This window comes from Haliaeetus albicilla, chromosome 23 (assembly GCF_947461875.1).
Source record: "Haliaeetus albicilla chromosome 23, bHalAlb1.1, whole genome shotgun sequence".
NCBI classification, from domain to species: Eukaryota; Metazoa; Chordata; class Aves; order Accipitriformes; family Accipitridae; genus Haliaeetus; species Haliaeetus albicilla.
This window is the reverse complement of record NC_091505.1, coordinates 17,834,945-17,850,206: the sequence shown is the minus strand read 5'-3', so window position 1 is coordinate 17,850,206 and position 15,262 is coordinate 17,834,945. Positions and strand designations below refer to the sequence as shown.

Here is a 15,262-nt window from a genome sequence, read left to right as displayed (position 1 = left end):
AAAAGATGGGGACCCTGCCCCGACCAGGAGAAAGGGCTGTCACCAAGCAAGTGGTGCTGAGGTAAGGCTCGCACCCAGGCACATGGTGCCTGAGAAGGGGGATTAAAAAAAAAAAAAAAAAAAAAAGAAAAAAAAAAAGACCCAAAGTAGTCCACAGAAGTGCTAGGACACCCTTGTCACCCGAGTGGCTACCATGCACAGCCACGCAGCACGTGGCCAGCCATCCTCCAGCTCCTGCTGCCCAGCAGCCCTGGGCATAGTGGCACAAGCTGGAGAGACCCAGCTTGGAAACTGGCATCCCAATCTTTTTTGAGGAAAAAAACCAACCCAAAATCTCATTTCTTATATAGAACTAAAAATATATATTTTATATATATATATATTTGCTGGTGAGCTCAGTGTGTCTTGAGCCATGCAAGCACCTCTCCCAGCAGATAACCACACTGCTGCTTGCTCCTGATGCTGCTCATCCATGGCCCTCTGTGCCAGTCCTGCTGATGTGCCCCACGTACTCATCACCTTCTCCCTTCTTTACTCAGAAAGAAGAACAAAAATCAGTTCAGAAACAGTAAAATCCACAGCCCAAGGAGTGACAGAGAGTCTCCACGTCAAGGGAAAAATCAATGTATTGACAACCTTCAAACTTTCCACGGCGAGAGGAAACCTGTACCCGCCACGGCACCGGGCAGGGGCCAAGGAGGAGAACAAAGCCGCCCGGGAGACGGCCACAGCTGGATGGTAGCAATCGCATCTCCTCCCCTCCCACGCGCTACCTCACATCTGAATCCCACGGGCTATTTTTGGCAAGCGAAGTAACGGAGCCAAGAAACAAAAGCCCCGGGAAAGGCAGCAGTACGGGCAGGGGGCTGGGACCAGGTGGGCAGGGGAGGCGGCAGTTGGCATCTGCTGCTCTTGCTGCAGAATTTATTAAGTTGTTTTATGCCTATTTTTTTTTTTCCTCCCCTCTTTACTTGTTTCCCCCAGCCACGTATGAAAAATCTATTTCTCCACGTGATTTGCCACTCCTGGATCCCCTCTCAGTGATTTGGCCTGGGGGTCGCAGCCTGGCCCAAACCCTCCGGTGGGTGCTCCTGGCCACCAAAGCCGGGGGGGCTGCAGGGGGATTTCAAAGCTGTGCACCGATCACAATTTCCCCTTGCCCATGACAAACAGCGTTTCTGCTCCTGAAGGTTTTGGGCACCCGAAAATGGCCACACACAAGCTCCTCGCAGCAATCCCTTCCTCTCCTCATCTGCTCGCTCCCAGCCAGCTTTTTTCCCCTTTCTCAGACCGTGCTGCTTTGCATGACCTTTGCTTTCTCCTGTGCTTCCCACTCACACTCCCACCATGACCAGGCACCTCCACCTCCCCCTGCAGAGGTTTGGGGCTCTCCAGCCACACCAGCACTGACTCCGCCAGCCCAGCCCGGAGGGGCTGGCCAGGTTTCAGCAGCAGCAGGGATGTGGTGGGACCCACGCCGCTTCAGGAGGTGGTGGGACCCAGCAGCCACCCAGCCCCTGCCACCCCATGCACAGCGGCCGTAGGATCCCACCTCGTGCGGCAGCCATCCCTCTGCTCCAAAGCAGAGACATCCCTGCAGGCTCCGTGACCTTAGGGCAAGCAGGAATAGTCCTCTTCCAGCCAGGTGTCCTAAATTCCCTTAAATTAGCTCCCACCCCTCTGCTCCGCAGCTGCGCTGGGGGCTCCAGCCCTGGTGCCTCCCTGCCTTCTCAGGGCAGGGGGGGGTCCCTGCTCTCTCTTCCAGCCAAAATGCCCTTGGTGCCGCATGGCCCTGGCACCCCAAGGTGCCCCAAGGATCAGGGTGGGATGGCTGCCCTCAGAGGCTTTTGGGACTGGCTGTCCCCACTGTGCCCCCCAGTGCCACCTCTCTGCCCTTTTGGTCCCCAGACCCCAAGCAGGACCCTGGGGAAATCCCAGCCTGGGGCTGAGAAGGGTGAGCGGCGTTCAAAGCATACAAAGCACCTATCTCTTAATTCATTAATTGTATTAGTTGCAGTGGATGAAACCCCACACTTGGGAAGGGGGAACCGTGAACGTTGAAATATGCTGCAAAACAGAGCTACGGCCATGCACGGTCCCTTGGCACACAGTCCCTCTCTGTTTACGAATATAAGATGGTTTTAGTTAAATAAGTAGTTTTTATACCCAGTGTCAGAGCGGTCCATTCCCTGATGGTCATAGGCAGTTTTGGAGAACGGCCATCAAATACATATTAAATTACAGTAAAACCAGACTGTCTCTGAGCCTCCCCATCTTTGGGAGGGGGCCATGCCAGCCACCCAGGACTGCAATGAGCTGTGCAAAGACCGCCCTGACCGTCCTGGCAGTGGTGGCACTCAGGAACTGTGTTAGGACCAGACTGCAGCCTCCAGCCAAGCAAACCCTAAGGACTGCCCAAATCTGAAAGCTCTTCCACTTGCAAACCTGTTGGCTTCCAGGAGTATTTCCAAACTTTTGCACTCCGACAAGCATGACCTGTACAATCAAATGCTCCAGGCTTGCCACCTTTGGCATCTTTAGATGCTTTTGAAAAGTGCTGCATCAACATCCTTGTGCCCTGCTGCTGCTCAGCTCACCTTCCCTGTGGGCCAAGCTGGAGAAGAGGGTCATGTCTGTCACCCAGATACCCCCTGCCCGAGATGGGCTCCTGCCCGTCTGCACAGTCCTGCTCTCCTGGAGCTCCAGGAAAAGTGCCACATCCTCACTGAGGGCAGCCAGAAGATGCTTTGCACGTGCACCTTGGAGGGCTTGGGAAGAAGCAGTTGGTCCTGCCACCTCCATGCTTTCCTGGTCCTCCTCCTGGGGTAGGAGGGGTCTCAGGAGAGGAGGCAGGTCCAAATTTGATGGTGGTGGCCAACATCCCTTCCAGAGGGTAGTGAACAGCCCACAGGCAGAGGGTCCTCTACCTGCAGAGGTGGGAGGACAGTCTGGTAAGCGGATTCGGGTCGCTGAGAGCAGAGCACTGCTGGTGCCTTACTCGCACTCTGGCTTGAAATCAGCAGTCCCCCTGGGCCACCGATTGCCCCTCTGATGGGGGGCAATTGTCACCGAGCGTGAACATGACCAAGGCAGTGTCACCCTAAACAAGAAGGCTGGTTGAGTTTCGTAGATAGGCATGGGTGGAAAAAAGGCAGTTCTCACGATAAAGCAGACAGTTAGGGTGGCAACGATGCATCACCAGCAGCTAGCACATACGGACAGCGTTTGGCTGATTGATTCCTTTAGAGGAGACGTTCCTAAGCCTTTTAATGTTTTTCCGTTGATGTTTTGTAGGCAGATTGGTATGGGAGATATGTATGAACCTAGCTTGGCTGGAGTACTACCCTGAGCCATCCTACGTTGTTAGGAAAGAAACGTTGATGGTAGAATTTGCTAAATAAAGCTCTTGTGACATAATGGGGACATCCACCCTGCCAGGCACGGAGGGCATGGTGGACCCAGACACACAACACCAGCACATACCAAACCATTGGCAACGAAAGAAAAAAGCAAAGTGCAGACAACAACAGCTTCAAACTTTGTTCCGTTTGTGTTCATTAATAAATAACAAAATATACAAATTAAGAAACAAGAAAACCAAAGAGGCAGAGGAACATAAATACGGGAAACGGGGAAAGCCACTTTGCTCAGTGAAGTCAGGCTGGACCCCCAGCTCAGGTCAGTCCCCTCCTCACTACAGCTTGAAGATGCCAAAATAGGTGCTGCCGTGGCTGTAGTTCACTTGTGTTGAGTTTGTCACGTTGACAAAGACCATGTCACCCTCCCGGAGCTTGAAGACACCTCCCTCCCGGATGGACTGGAGGTCACAGAAAGACTTGGAGGTGCTGTGTGTGTCTAGTCCCTTCAGCAAGAGCCGGTCCTCTTCCATGGGGAGATACAAATAAATATAGAGGGTGAAGGGTGCTGAAGTCGCTGCCTTGGTGCAGAAGCTGACTTGGGAGTAGATGTAGTAGAGCCCTGCTTCCTTCACCTTCAGTTTCCCATCCTGGTAGGATATCAAGCTGTTGTTCATGGGGCCATACGTCGTTGTCTGCCACTCTAGCACTGTAAGGGGAAAGCACGGCAGATGAGCTGGGAGAAGGAGACATCCAGTTTGGCAGGCTGATTTTTGGGGGACACCCTACAGACATTTGGCATCACAGCCTCTGTCTGCTGCAGGGTGCGGGAGTGGGTCCTGCCCACCCCAGGACACCATCCCCAGCCCAGGGGAGCAAGGTCCCCTTCCCCAAGGCCAGGCCATGTTTAACCCATGTTTCTGGTCACTGACTTTGACACCCTTGAATCAATGATGCGAGCAGAGGAGCATTTTGCTTCCTTCATCCAACCAAGTGGAAATTCTTAGAGTGGAGGATTGCACACAGTTGCCACCGTGAGCCAAACACCCCGTGTCCACCCCTGTAGGGTTGCTCTCTTCATGGCTTTTGGTGGCACAGCCTCCGAGCCCTCAGCACACTGCCAATACACACTGCAGCTCCTATCTTCAGAGGCACCCATCCCAGGGCAGATAGTTTTTCCAAACTGGATACTGCCTTTCCATCAAAGTCCCTCCTCCACTTGGCCTCCGCAGAAGGCGAGACTTTGCCAAGGAAGCACAAAAATTAACATCCCAGCCCGCAGGGTGCAGAGCTGGAAGGGTTTTGCATGGCAAGTGCTGCCTCCCACCGCCAGGACCACTGGCCATGCAGACCTGCTACTTCCATGGCTTTTGGGGCACTACTGGTGTCATCAGAGTAGCGCATGAACACACGCTCCTGCTGGAGTCAGTACAGATAAGTCAATACAGAGACGGGGAAGCCACGGCCATAGGGGCTGAGCTCGGCTATGACCTCTGGGAGGGATTTTGGCCCTCCGCTTTCCCCAGCCTACCGGGACACCTGTGAGAGCAGCAGCAGTGAGCAACCTGGCTCCAAGGGGAATAACGTGGGTAATCCACGCAGCCCATGGTCCATGCCCGTGCATCCCGCAGGGATGTTTCCTCTGTGCCCGACTGCCGAGGCTCAGAGTCGAGCTCCAGGCAGCTGCTGCTCTCGGGGCAATCTCAACCTGCTTTATAGGCTCAGCAAGTGCTTAAGCAGGGAGTTTTAAAATGCAGTGAGTTTCTTGCTGCTTTGATCTTATCTAACACTAAGCTTTCCACAGGTAGACTGAGCTCTGGGTGAAATGCTGCGTCAGAGATGGAAAGAGCAGTTGCAGATTACTGGCAGTTACTCCAGAATTAAATCAAAAGTGCTCAGATTGCGAAATCTTTGCCAGATTGAGAGACTGACCTTGCAAGCTCTTACTCACTTTGGTAATCCTTGCTCTTGCAGGATGCCCCTTAGCTAAGGCTACACTGGTGGATGGAGCTGCGAGAGCAACCACGGTCTGTGCAGCGGGATGCACGAATGCAAACGGACTCACGTGCGTTTCTCAAACCTAAAGCGGCCGTAGCTGTGCATAAGTGCAGCTTGCCTAAATCAGTTTGGAGCTATCTATGTTGCGACTGTAAAGTCATCAGCCGGCCCATATTGCTACCAGGACCACTACAGGTGGGAGGATGATTAGATCAGCAGATACAATATGCCAGCAGAACCCTCCCGCAGCAGCCAGGGCGGCAAGACGGGGCCAGGAGAGCAAAAGCGTTGTGTTTTGAGTCCAAAAGAAAAGTGAGAGGTTGGTTTCCTTAAATACAAAGAGAAATAGTTTTCCGCTCATAAAAAACACTGTAAAGATTAAGCCGCTGCAGTGCATTTCTAGGAAGGTGTATATAAGGTTACTGAGGACAGCTGGCATGGGATGCGTGAACCCCATGTGGCACAGGCGCACGTGGTGACGTGACCACTGGGAGGTTTGCTGTGTCCTGGGGACACGCTTTCATGCTGGGGTCGTATTGTCCCTGTCCCTACCCTTACAGAGCCATGGGGCAGGATTGCAGGGTCCGGCTAGGGGATGCACACTGCCGTGCCCCACCGCGTCCCTGGCCAAGGCAGTGCCAAGCGGGTCTGTCTTACCTGAGACTACCTTGTTGCTTTTCAGACCTGCCAGGTGGGCTGCAATCGGCTGCCTCTTCTCCGCTGCAATTCAGAAAGGTTGGTGTTAGCGATGCCTTGGCACCGGCTGTCCCCCTCCAGCAGCACAGCTCCTCTGCAGAGACCGTGGCACCTCCCACCCTTGATATTTCTCTATGGGCCAAATCCAGCTCAGAGACACAGTCTCCAAAGTCCACCCCCAGCTTTGAGTGAGGCAGGATCTGGCTTCTGCTCAGCAAAGACACTCAGTTGCCTTCAAGGTGGAGCCTCCGAGGGATAAAGAGGGATAAAGACTGTGCCACCTTGCCCACCATGGGAACAGGACCTGGATGTGCCCGCCCCTTACCTGTCACGGACGTCTCATTTTTGTGCATCAAATGGAGATGCTCTTGGTGCTTATGGCCTGCAATGCAAAAAGGCCAGTTAATTCTGGATTCATTTTCATTGACTTCAGGCAACATGGCACCCAGAGCCACCTGCCCTGGTGAGACAGCCATACCCAGTGCCTCCCTCTGCCAGCCCCAGTCCTACCCCCATGGGGATGCTCCAAACCCCTACCCAGTCCCTTGCCTCCGTGCCGTGCCCTGGGGCACCAGCGGGCTCTCACAAGGTGAAGGAAACCCCTTCCCAGGCCAACCTACTCCTCCTGCCCCTAGCAAGCCACGGGTGCACTGATGGCACCAGGAAACTCACCTCTCTGCATTTCAAACTTGGGCTCTCCCTTGCCGGCTCCCCCGTCCTGTAACAACAGCAAAAATATATATATATTTTTTAAGATGTACAAATCAATGATTTTGAAAGCTTCTGTGTAAAAGATGCTCAGGTTGGTGCTGTTTGGCCCCAACAGCTCTGCCAGCTCTTGGCAGAGCATACCTGAAACCGCAGAGTCCCTCCAGTACTTTCCCCAGGATCACATTATGGCCATGGGCTGACCGACTGTTTGCAGCAAGGGGTTTGTAGGGTTTATGATCTTAGGTTTTATGCAATTAAAATGATGTGATGGGGAAAGTTTATTTGAAAAAAAAAAAGAAACAAACAAACAAAAATCTCCTTTTCATTTAAAACCATGTCAAAGATGCTGTAGATGCTGCCCAGCAAGCTGGGCACGTCCCTGCCCCTACAAGAGGGGGTTTTCAGGACTGCTGAGCCGGGCCCATCTCAGACACAGTTTTCTGTTGTCAGTTGGGTACTGATGCAAACCTGAAGGTTTAACTGAGGCATTTGATGCCATCGGGCACTGACAAAGAGGAAGAAATATCCCTCTCCTGCCTTCTCTGGCCAGCAAAGCCACTCCTAAACAGCGAATTCAAGGGCTGAGCAGGCTGAGGACACCTCATCCGTGGCTGGGCAGCCCTCAGACGCTCCAAAAGGACATTGCAGTGCAGGCTGGCTCTTTGGTACCCAAAGGTGAGGAGCCGCTGCACTGGCTGGAGGTGCCATCCCTGAGCCCATAGGGTGGCATTTGCATAGCATCTTCCTCCTCCTCGCCAGCTGCCAGGAGCCATGCCGCCTGACCCAAGCCTTGCACCGTCATCAACACCTGGGCAACGTGGGTGTAAAAGTGCTCCCAACGGCAGGTGGCTGCAAGCATCCTCACAGCCACCCGGCACAGGATCAGAGCAAGGTGCCAGACAGCAGAAAATCAATGTTTTTCAGACCAGGATCAAAGCACAGAGCCAGGGTGGCTGCAGCTCCATCCCCGCCAACGAGCCCCGAGCACCCCTCGGCATGCCGCAGCCGGACGTGCTCTGGCCAAGACCGTTTTGAGAAAAAAATGGATGAGATTTTTCAATGAGAGCAATATAGTGTAAAAAAAGGGCATGTGCTATGCAGCCCCAAGGTAAAAAAAAGCTTGGGGTTAAGCTGTGTGTGTGCCTCTGGGAGACCCCCTCCACCTTCAATGGGGTCTTTATCCTCCTAACAGCAGTGTACCTTGAACTGGAGGTCCTGGAAGCCCTTTAAAATCTTTTCACAGTCCAATAATGTCGACTTCTGACCTTCTGCTGTCTGACATTTCTGTATTTTTCTCACGAAGATGTAATCTTCATTTAAGCTCAACACCTCTTCCATCTGCCGGGAGGAGAGAGAAGAGAGGGTGAATGGGATGTTAGTGGGAAACCTGCAACAGCTGGCAGCGGAGCCACGCTGTATTCCTGCCAGCAATAAATCGCAGCCTGGAAAGCTCAGGGTCAGTTGTTCAGCATCGGGATGAGCCGGGCAGACACACTGCAGGTACCGAGCGCTCCCACCAGCCGCCTGGCACAGCATCTGCACCCGCATCCACCGGGAATTGCATCCACGGGGCTGACCCTTGCTGGCAATGCTGGATGAAAGGAGGATTGCTCAGGATCCCTTCCTATTTTCTACCACCTTGATAATGAAGTTAAATTTCCCACTCTGCCTTTTCCAAAAGGCAGGTGGCAAATACCCACTCGCCTGCATTTACAGACAGCAGCACAGAAATCTCAACGAGTGGCTCAGGGCTCGCTGCTGCTGCCCCAGTGGCCCCAGTAGGCAGCTGGGGTGCTCGCTCAGCCCTGCACTGCCCTGCCCATGCAGGGTGGCTTTGCATTTTTTCAGCTAGCTTATTGACTAAAAGAGCTGCCAAGAGACCAAAAGGACTTGTAGGTTAGGGCTGAATTCTGCCAAGAGCCTCAGATTAAAAAAATCAGATTAAAAAGAATCAGAAAGCCAGAAAAAGAATAAATATAAAAAAAAATATAAATATATAAAAATACTGATTTTTTGAAATTACACTTGTTCTTCGTAAAAACCTAACATTCAGCTAAACAGTAAAGAGAAGTGCAGACGGACGTGAGGACACGCAGCCCGGCAGAGCACCCAGCGCAGGCAGCACTGGGATGTGGAGGGTCAGGTTTGAAGCGCTGCTGTGAGCTCTGAAGGCAGCTGAAATTCTCCTGCCACCTGTGACTGTATTTCGGCTGCCTCTCATCCTCCGCCACGGCCCCGTGCAGCCACGTTTCGCTCTGTCGGGGATCCTCTACCCACCCCTTCACCCCCGGCTGCAGCCTCTGTGCGGTGAAATCCCCTTCCATCCCCCTGACTTTTAAGGCCCTCTAGCTCAGGATTGCTCTCGACCCTTGAAGATCAGAAGTCATCCACTTAAATTTCAACTTAAGTTGAGACAACACATTTAAAAATCAGTAATGATGATCTTATCATTGTATCTGGTAAGGAGAACTCATTCTGCGTTTTAGACGCATTTCATTTCTTTAGTGGGTAGTCTTTTCTGCTCTGGAGGAAAGCAGCTTTAGATCAGATTTTAAGCATTGTGCAGTGCGGCTGCAGTCATGGCAACCTCAAAAACAGCTTTTCAGTTTTTAATTTTTTGGTAAATATTGTCCCAAGTATGGGACAGGATCATGAATACCGTGTCTCTTCAAAAAAAGACGAAGTACTAAGATCCAGTCTTTTCTTCCCTAAGCAGAAAGACAGCATCTGAAGTGAGATGTTGGTCAAATTCATACATGCAAACGCTAAAAAAAAAATTTCATTTCTGGACCGCCCCATCCTCGCAATTAGTGTCCTAGTGCTGCCAAGTGCTACGGCACCGTAAAAACCACCAACAAGCCTAAAATAGCCACTTGTGTGTTTAAACCACACTCTCTTCTCCCCAGACTGGCCACTAGCTGCCAGCTTTGCTATTAACAGGTCTTCTTGATTGATCCATTCTCGTCTTGTTAATGAAGGGAACAGATCTCTTCCTCAGCGTACATCTTAGTGGCAAATTAAAGCAGAAATGAGAACACAGGTATAATAAATGCCACTCCTGTGGCCAGCATCATCTTCTGCCACGTTCATCCTTTTGGTGAGCACATCTCGCCACGGCTGAAGGCAAATCGCGTTAGCAATCCAGCAGAGACAACTTTATTTCTCCACTTACCTTATCCATCTTCATGTGAAGATACAAACAGAAGAGTACGGTCCCAATCATCTGTGCTACAGTAAATACAGCGAGGAAGCCCATGAACATTTTCATGGTGCTGGGCGAGGTGCTGCTGATGGGTCGGGGCGTTGCAGGGCTGTAGGGTTCGTTCATCCTCCGTGCACGTTGCTGGGGCTCCTTCAAATGTGCTGCTTGCAAGTAGCATGAGAACTGTTGTGTGAGCACCCGCTGCTCAAGGGATACAGGTTGCAGCAACCTACACTTCCTGGAAAAAACTCTTCGTAGTGGGTAGGTTTGTTCACTACCATCTCCCACAACAAAAAAGGTTGCTTAGACTTTCTTCTCTGGTGCACTTCCATACTTTTTTCCTACCATTCTACCAGAAGCAGAAAGAGGCTCTTATTCCGTATATTCATATTTGCCCTCGAAACAGTCCAGAGTATGTGCCAGTGTTTTTTTTCCTGCTGTGGATGAAAGTTTCATGGCAAGTTGTGTTCAAAGAAGTGAAGACCATGAATACACAGACAGAGCTGCTGAACAGCCCTGTGGGATGCTAGGGGCTAGGAAGCACTCGGAAAGTCGGTTGTCAAAAGAAGAAGAAAGGCTTTTTGTCCCGTTTCCTCCATGAGAAGGATGATTTTGCAGTGAAGGCGCTTGACTGAGGCAGGCAGGTTGTGCTGGTTTCTGGCCTTCCCTTGTGCTCCCCATGGGTGAAGTCTCTGCCTGGGTAGGCTGGAGAAAGGACCATCTCTATGGGCACTGCGACCCCAGTGTTGGCACAGCTTTCATGCTCCTCCACAGACAGCAGGACTTTTGGGTCTTGGTGCTTGGCCATCACTTTGGAGACACAAGTTTTAAGCAGCTTTCTTGGTACCCTGGTGAGGTGCTCACCCTGCACCCAAGGGCACAAGCCACCTCAGACCCCGTCCCTAACTTACCCATGTTACCTACATCTATGTATCTGGGCATGAAAAGGACTGGTTGGGATGCTGGGCACTCCTGCCAGCTGCTGACCTCCCAGCATCACCACCATGCCATTTTGGGCAACCTGTGTCCCCTCTATGCGCTCACACCTCTCAAGTCAGCAGCAGGGAGGCAAGGTCCTGCCCCCAAGCTCTTCAAGCATCCAACACTTGTGCAGCCATGCACCACCGATAAAATAATTTAGGGTAAATGCAGAGGGGTCTTCGCTGCTTGCAACAGGGACAGACCTCCTTTTCTCCATGTCAAGAGGATAAGTCTGGGTTTCTTTTGGGGTGCAGAGGAGGAGGGCTGCGAGGATGTACTGTGAGGAGGGCTGGGGCGCCGGTTTGAAGGTAGTCATCAACCCATCATGTAAAGTTGTTTTGAAAGTAGCATGCTAAAGGCAATGTTCTTATCAGATGTGCATGCAGCAAATAAAGGGTTGGATCCTGCTAGAAGCAGTGGGGTGCTCAGCAGGGTGCTGCTCGCCAGCAGCCCCAGGAAAGGAGGGTACACAGTGCCTTGTCAGGGCTGCTCAGAGTGTTGCAGGATGGAGTCCAGCATTCGCTTTTACTGTCTACCCACTCTCTCGCATCCTGTCCTGTGTGGTTAGGGCGCTGTGAGCTGCAAATGCAAAAGCTGGTAACAAAGCACAAACATCTCTGCAACCAAGTAAGAGTTTGACCTTGGCAGGTCACCATGTTCCTAAATATAGCATCCAAATCACAAGTGTGGGATGGCACCAGGGTCTTCGTGGGTAGCAATTTGACAGCTGGGCAGAGGACAGCCTGGGGCTGAGTCCCTGGCTGGTGCTTAGGAGTCATGTAACCCCTCACCGTGCCAGGACTATCACCCCTCTGCGACAAGGGGAGCTTTAGGATGGGGCTGCCAGCTCCGCGGCCAGTCCCCCAGTGTCATTTTGGCCTTCCAGAGGAAAGAGTGGCCCCTGGGGTCCCCCCCATGGATGCCTGTGCCCCAAGGGCTGCCCACGCACCCTTGCCATCCAAGGGCTGCCTTGCTGTCCAGCTCACCAGGGCTTCCCAGCTCCCACAGGAGCATCCTCCTGGCAGCAGCGAGGTGATCCAAACAGTGGTGGGGATGCACCGTGTTGGGTTGCAAGAGGGGGGTCCCCTTGGCGTCACTGGGCTTTGGACCCGGTCCTGGTCCTTTGGGCTTGCAGCCCTGCTGTGCATGGGACCAAGCCCACACGCAGCCTGGGGGCACTGCCAAGCCACTGCTTTTGTTCCTTTTTATCTTAAAATTGGCATTATCTTTGGAAAGGCCAGTCCTGTCCTCCTCACAGCGGTCTGGTCTGACACCAAGCTCCTACACACTGTCCCGGCCATGGCAAGCTTGCCACAGGCAAAAAGCCTGTGGACGCCCCCAAGGACACCCCACACAGCTGAGGCCCACGAGGCCACGGTGAGGACCAGCACCCGCTCCCCAAAGTCCTCACCCCATGCCTCAGCCCCATGGTGCTCACCGGCATTTTCCAGGGCTCTTCAAAGTTTCCTCTGCATTTAACGCTCACATCTGGGGGAAGTCTCTACATGAGAAACAAAATGACATGAGAAGTCATCATTTAATACTTTCCCCGAATCCTGAGTGTCGGGACTGAGAGGCAGCCGATAATGTGTGAAACCGCAGCAATGAGTGTTGCAGAGAGCAGCGAGTGAGGTTTTACACAGCTATTCCTGAACCCTGGCTGTCCCCAGCAGATAAAACCTTTTCAAAGCCATTTCTGGATAGCGACCCATCACTGTTTCGCCGAAATGAGAAGAACCTGTAGGTAATGCCGGAAACCCCGAGTGCATCGCTGGTCCCATTGCATGCACCTTGCTGGGGAAGCCGGAGCCGGCGGCAGCCTTGGAGGGGCTGCCGGATTCGGTGAGGAGGATGGGGAAAGTCTCTGGTTTTGGGTACCAGGCACAAAACATCACCGGACAGTTGGCTGGCTTGTGCTGCAAACCAGGAAACTGAGAGTCGCTAGTCACCAGCACCCTGACGGGAGAAACCGGGTGGAAAATATGACAGCGGGGATCCTGGCAGAGGTTTGTCAGTGGGGAGGGCAGGCTGGCAGCTCATCATCAGGAAACCATCGTTCCACGTCAGCAATCCAGCCCCTCGTTGCCCTGGCTGGCAGGCAGCAAGCCCTTCGGATCTGTGTCCTCCACCCTGCACCACTAGGTCCTGAGGCTTCTCCAGCTTGAGACAGGAGTCGATGCCAGTAGTGCCAGATCTACCAGGAGGTGCCAACTAAGCTCTGGGGAAGGAAGAAGCCTGTCGGGCTGTCCCATCACCGTTGCTGCTCAGAACCAGGCAGCCCAGGAGGACAGAGATGCTGCGGTGGTGTTGGCTCCTGGGGACGTGCTCTGTTGCCACCTCACTGCTTCATGTGGATGCCAGGGATAGGGGGAAAGACTCAAAATCCTCAGATCCCACGTTATGCCATGCCAGGGCCAGGTAGCATCATGATTGCACATCCTTGACCACTTGGCTGCTGTAAGAACAAGGGGAGCATAGCAGAGGGGGTACACAGCCTTGGGGAAAAAGGGGCATGGTCCAGAGAGACGATGGGCAATGGAGAGAGGACCCACCACCAGAAGGAAGAGTCTGCCTGCATGGGATAACCCCAGGGAAGGCGAAGTCACACCTTCACCTAGTGATGAGCCCACCACCGAGAAACCAAGAGGGTTTTCTTTCACCCCTCAAACCCTCTGAACGTAACCATACCCATCCACTTGTGAACCCAAACTGGCAGTTCCTCCAGCCAGATAACCCCCGGGTGAGACGATGGGAAAATGTGATCCATCGCTTGCATTCCTATTGACCTAGTTGTGGTATTTCCGCTGATCAGCAAATTGTCTCCACTCGTACTCCACACTCAGAGTTTTGTTTACTGAGAAAATATCCGGTTGCCTGCCCCGGTGATCTGTCAAAGGCTGGGAGCATTTCTGAAGGCAGCAAGGTGAAAGCTGATGAGAAGAGAGTGATTTTTTTTTTTGGGGGTGCCTGCTGCGGTTTCATGATTAGCTCTTTAAAATGTGCTGCTTACCCCACATGCTCTTTACAATTAACAAAAGCTGGGTACTGTGCAGTACTAAGAACAATACATTCAAAAAGATTTGATTCTGAGTCACAGAAGGAGTTTGCCTGTGATGCTGTGGGAGGGATGCAGAAGAGAACCTATGACAGAAACCTAAACTAAATCCCTTCCACACAGGGCCATGGGCAGAAAGGAAATGTGAGCTTTTCCACCATTTGTTTTGTTACTTCTTTAGATTTTTCCCTCTCCTGCATTCTCTGAGCTTTCATGTCTCCAGGACAACCCCATCACCGTAGAGGAAGAGGGAACAGACATAGCCAGAACACCACAGAAAAAATCACCAGCATCCGGAGAAAGAAAGGTTGCGTTGCAGTTTCCGTTCATTTTTTACCTTGGTATGAATGAGAGAAAGCTCTTGGAGTCCAGAGCAGCAAGAAGCAGTCTCAGGGATAGATGAGGGTGTCAATATTTGTGATGGTCACGTCTCTCTGTGGAAGAAAAGAGCAGAAGATGGTGGTTGTAGCCACTATGGTGGTAATGGCAGGCTGCAGCCCCATCACTCGCCGTGGCCCTCAGCCATGGAGACACCTATGTGGAGGTCAGCAAAAATTCCAAGCTCCAGCAGACATGAACACAAGCTGTCCCAGGCTCCCACTACCCAGCAGGTAAATCAGAGCAGGGTGTAGAGCACCATCTCCACTGCATTTTCCCCAGAGATGTGAGGGGACATTTGCCCTTTCTCTGCCACCCTCCAGAGCAGCAAAGAGAAATGGGAAAGCTGTAAGGGATGGCACTGGGGTGCTACTGTCTGTCTGAGCTGCCCTGCTCCGAGGGCCATCACCCCTTGTGCCCCCTTCCCTCCGTCCCTCCTCATCTCCCCACCCTGCGGTACCACTCATGGACACACCTCAAGCTGGCCTTTCCTAAGAGGATTGAGGTGGGTGGAGAGCAGGGAAAGGCAGATGACCAAGCCCCAGTGACCCCACAGAGGATGGAGTGCCCCAAAGGACACGTGGCTCTCACGCCACATCTGGGCTGCACATCTGGGCAGTGATGCCAGCCTTGCTATGCTGAGCGATGGAGAGCACCCGGCCTCTAAACTGCTGATGCTGAGCCTTACCGAAGCTGTGAAACCACAAATTGCACTAGAAACTTCTTGCTGTGACGGCTGCACCTACTTCTCCCAGCTTCCTAAAAATAGAGCCTGGCGTGGGGAGCCCCATGGCCCCAGCCCTTCCAAACAAGTCCCTGCTGCCCCTGCCTGAGTCACAGCGGAAGGGAGCGGGAGCATCCCGTGCGTACCCCCCGCGCTCAGCC

General features: G+C 52.7%; 1 protein-coding gene across 1 annotated transcript; it reads right to left on the bottom strand.

Moving 5' to 3' along the window:
* Positions 1-3,426: 3,426 nt before the first annotated feature.
* Positions 3,427-10,454, bottom strand: CD40LG (CD40 ligand). The gene is made up of 6 exons (XM_069810693.1): positions 9,934-10,454; positions 7,962-8,099; positions 6,723-6,768; positions 6,376-6,432; positions 6,012-6,074; positions 3,427-4,065 (listed from the first exon to the last, which is right to left on the bottom strand). The coding sequence occupies exons 1-6, from the start codon at positions 10,087-10,089 to the stop codon at positions 3,695-3,697; spliced, it is 831 nt and encodes a 276-aa protein (XP_069666794.1). The 5' UTR covers positions 10,090-10,454; the 3' UTR covers positions 3,427-3,694.
* Between the last annotated feature and the right edge of the window lie 4,808 nt (positions 10,455-15,262).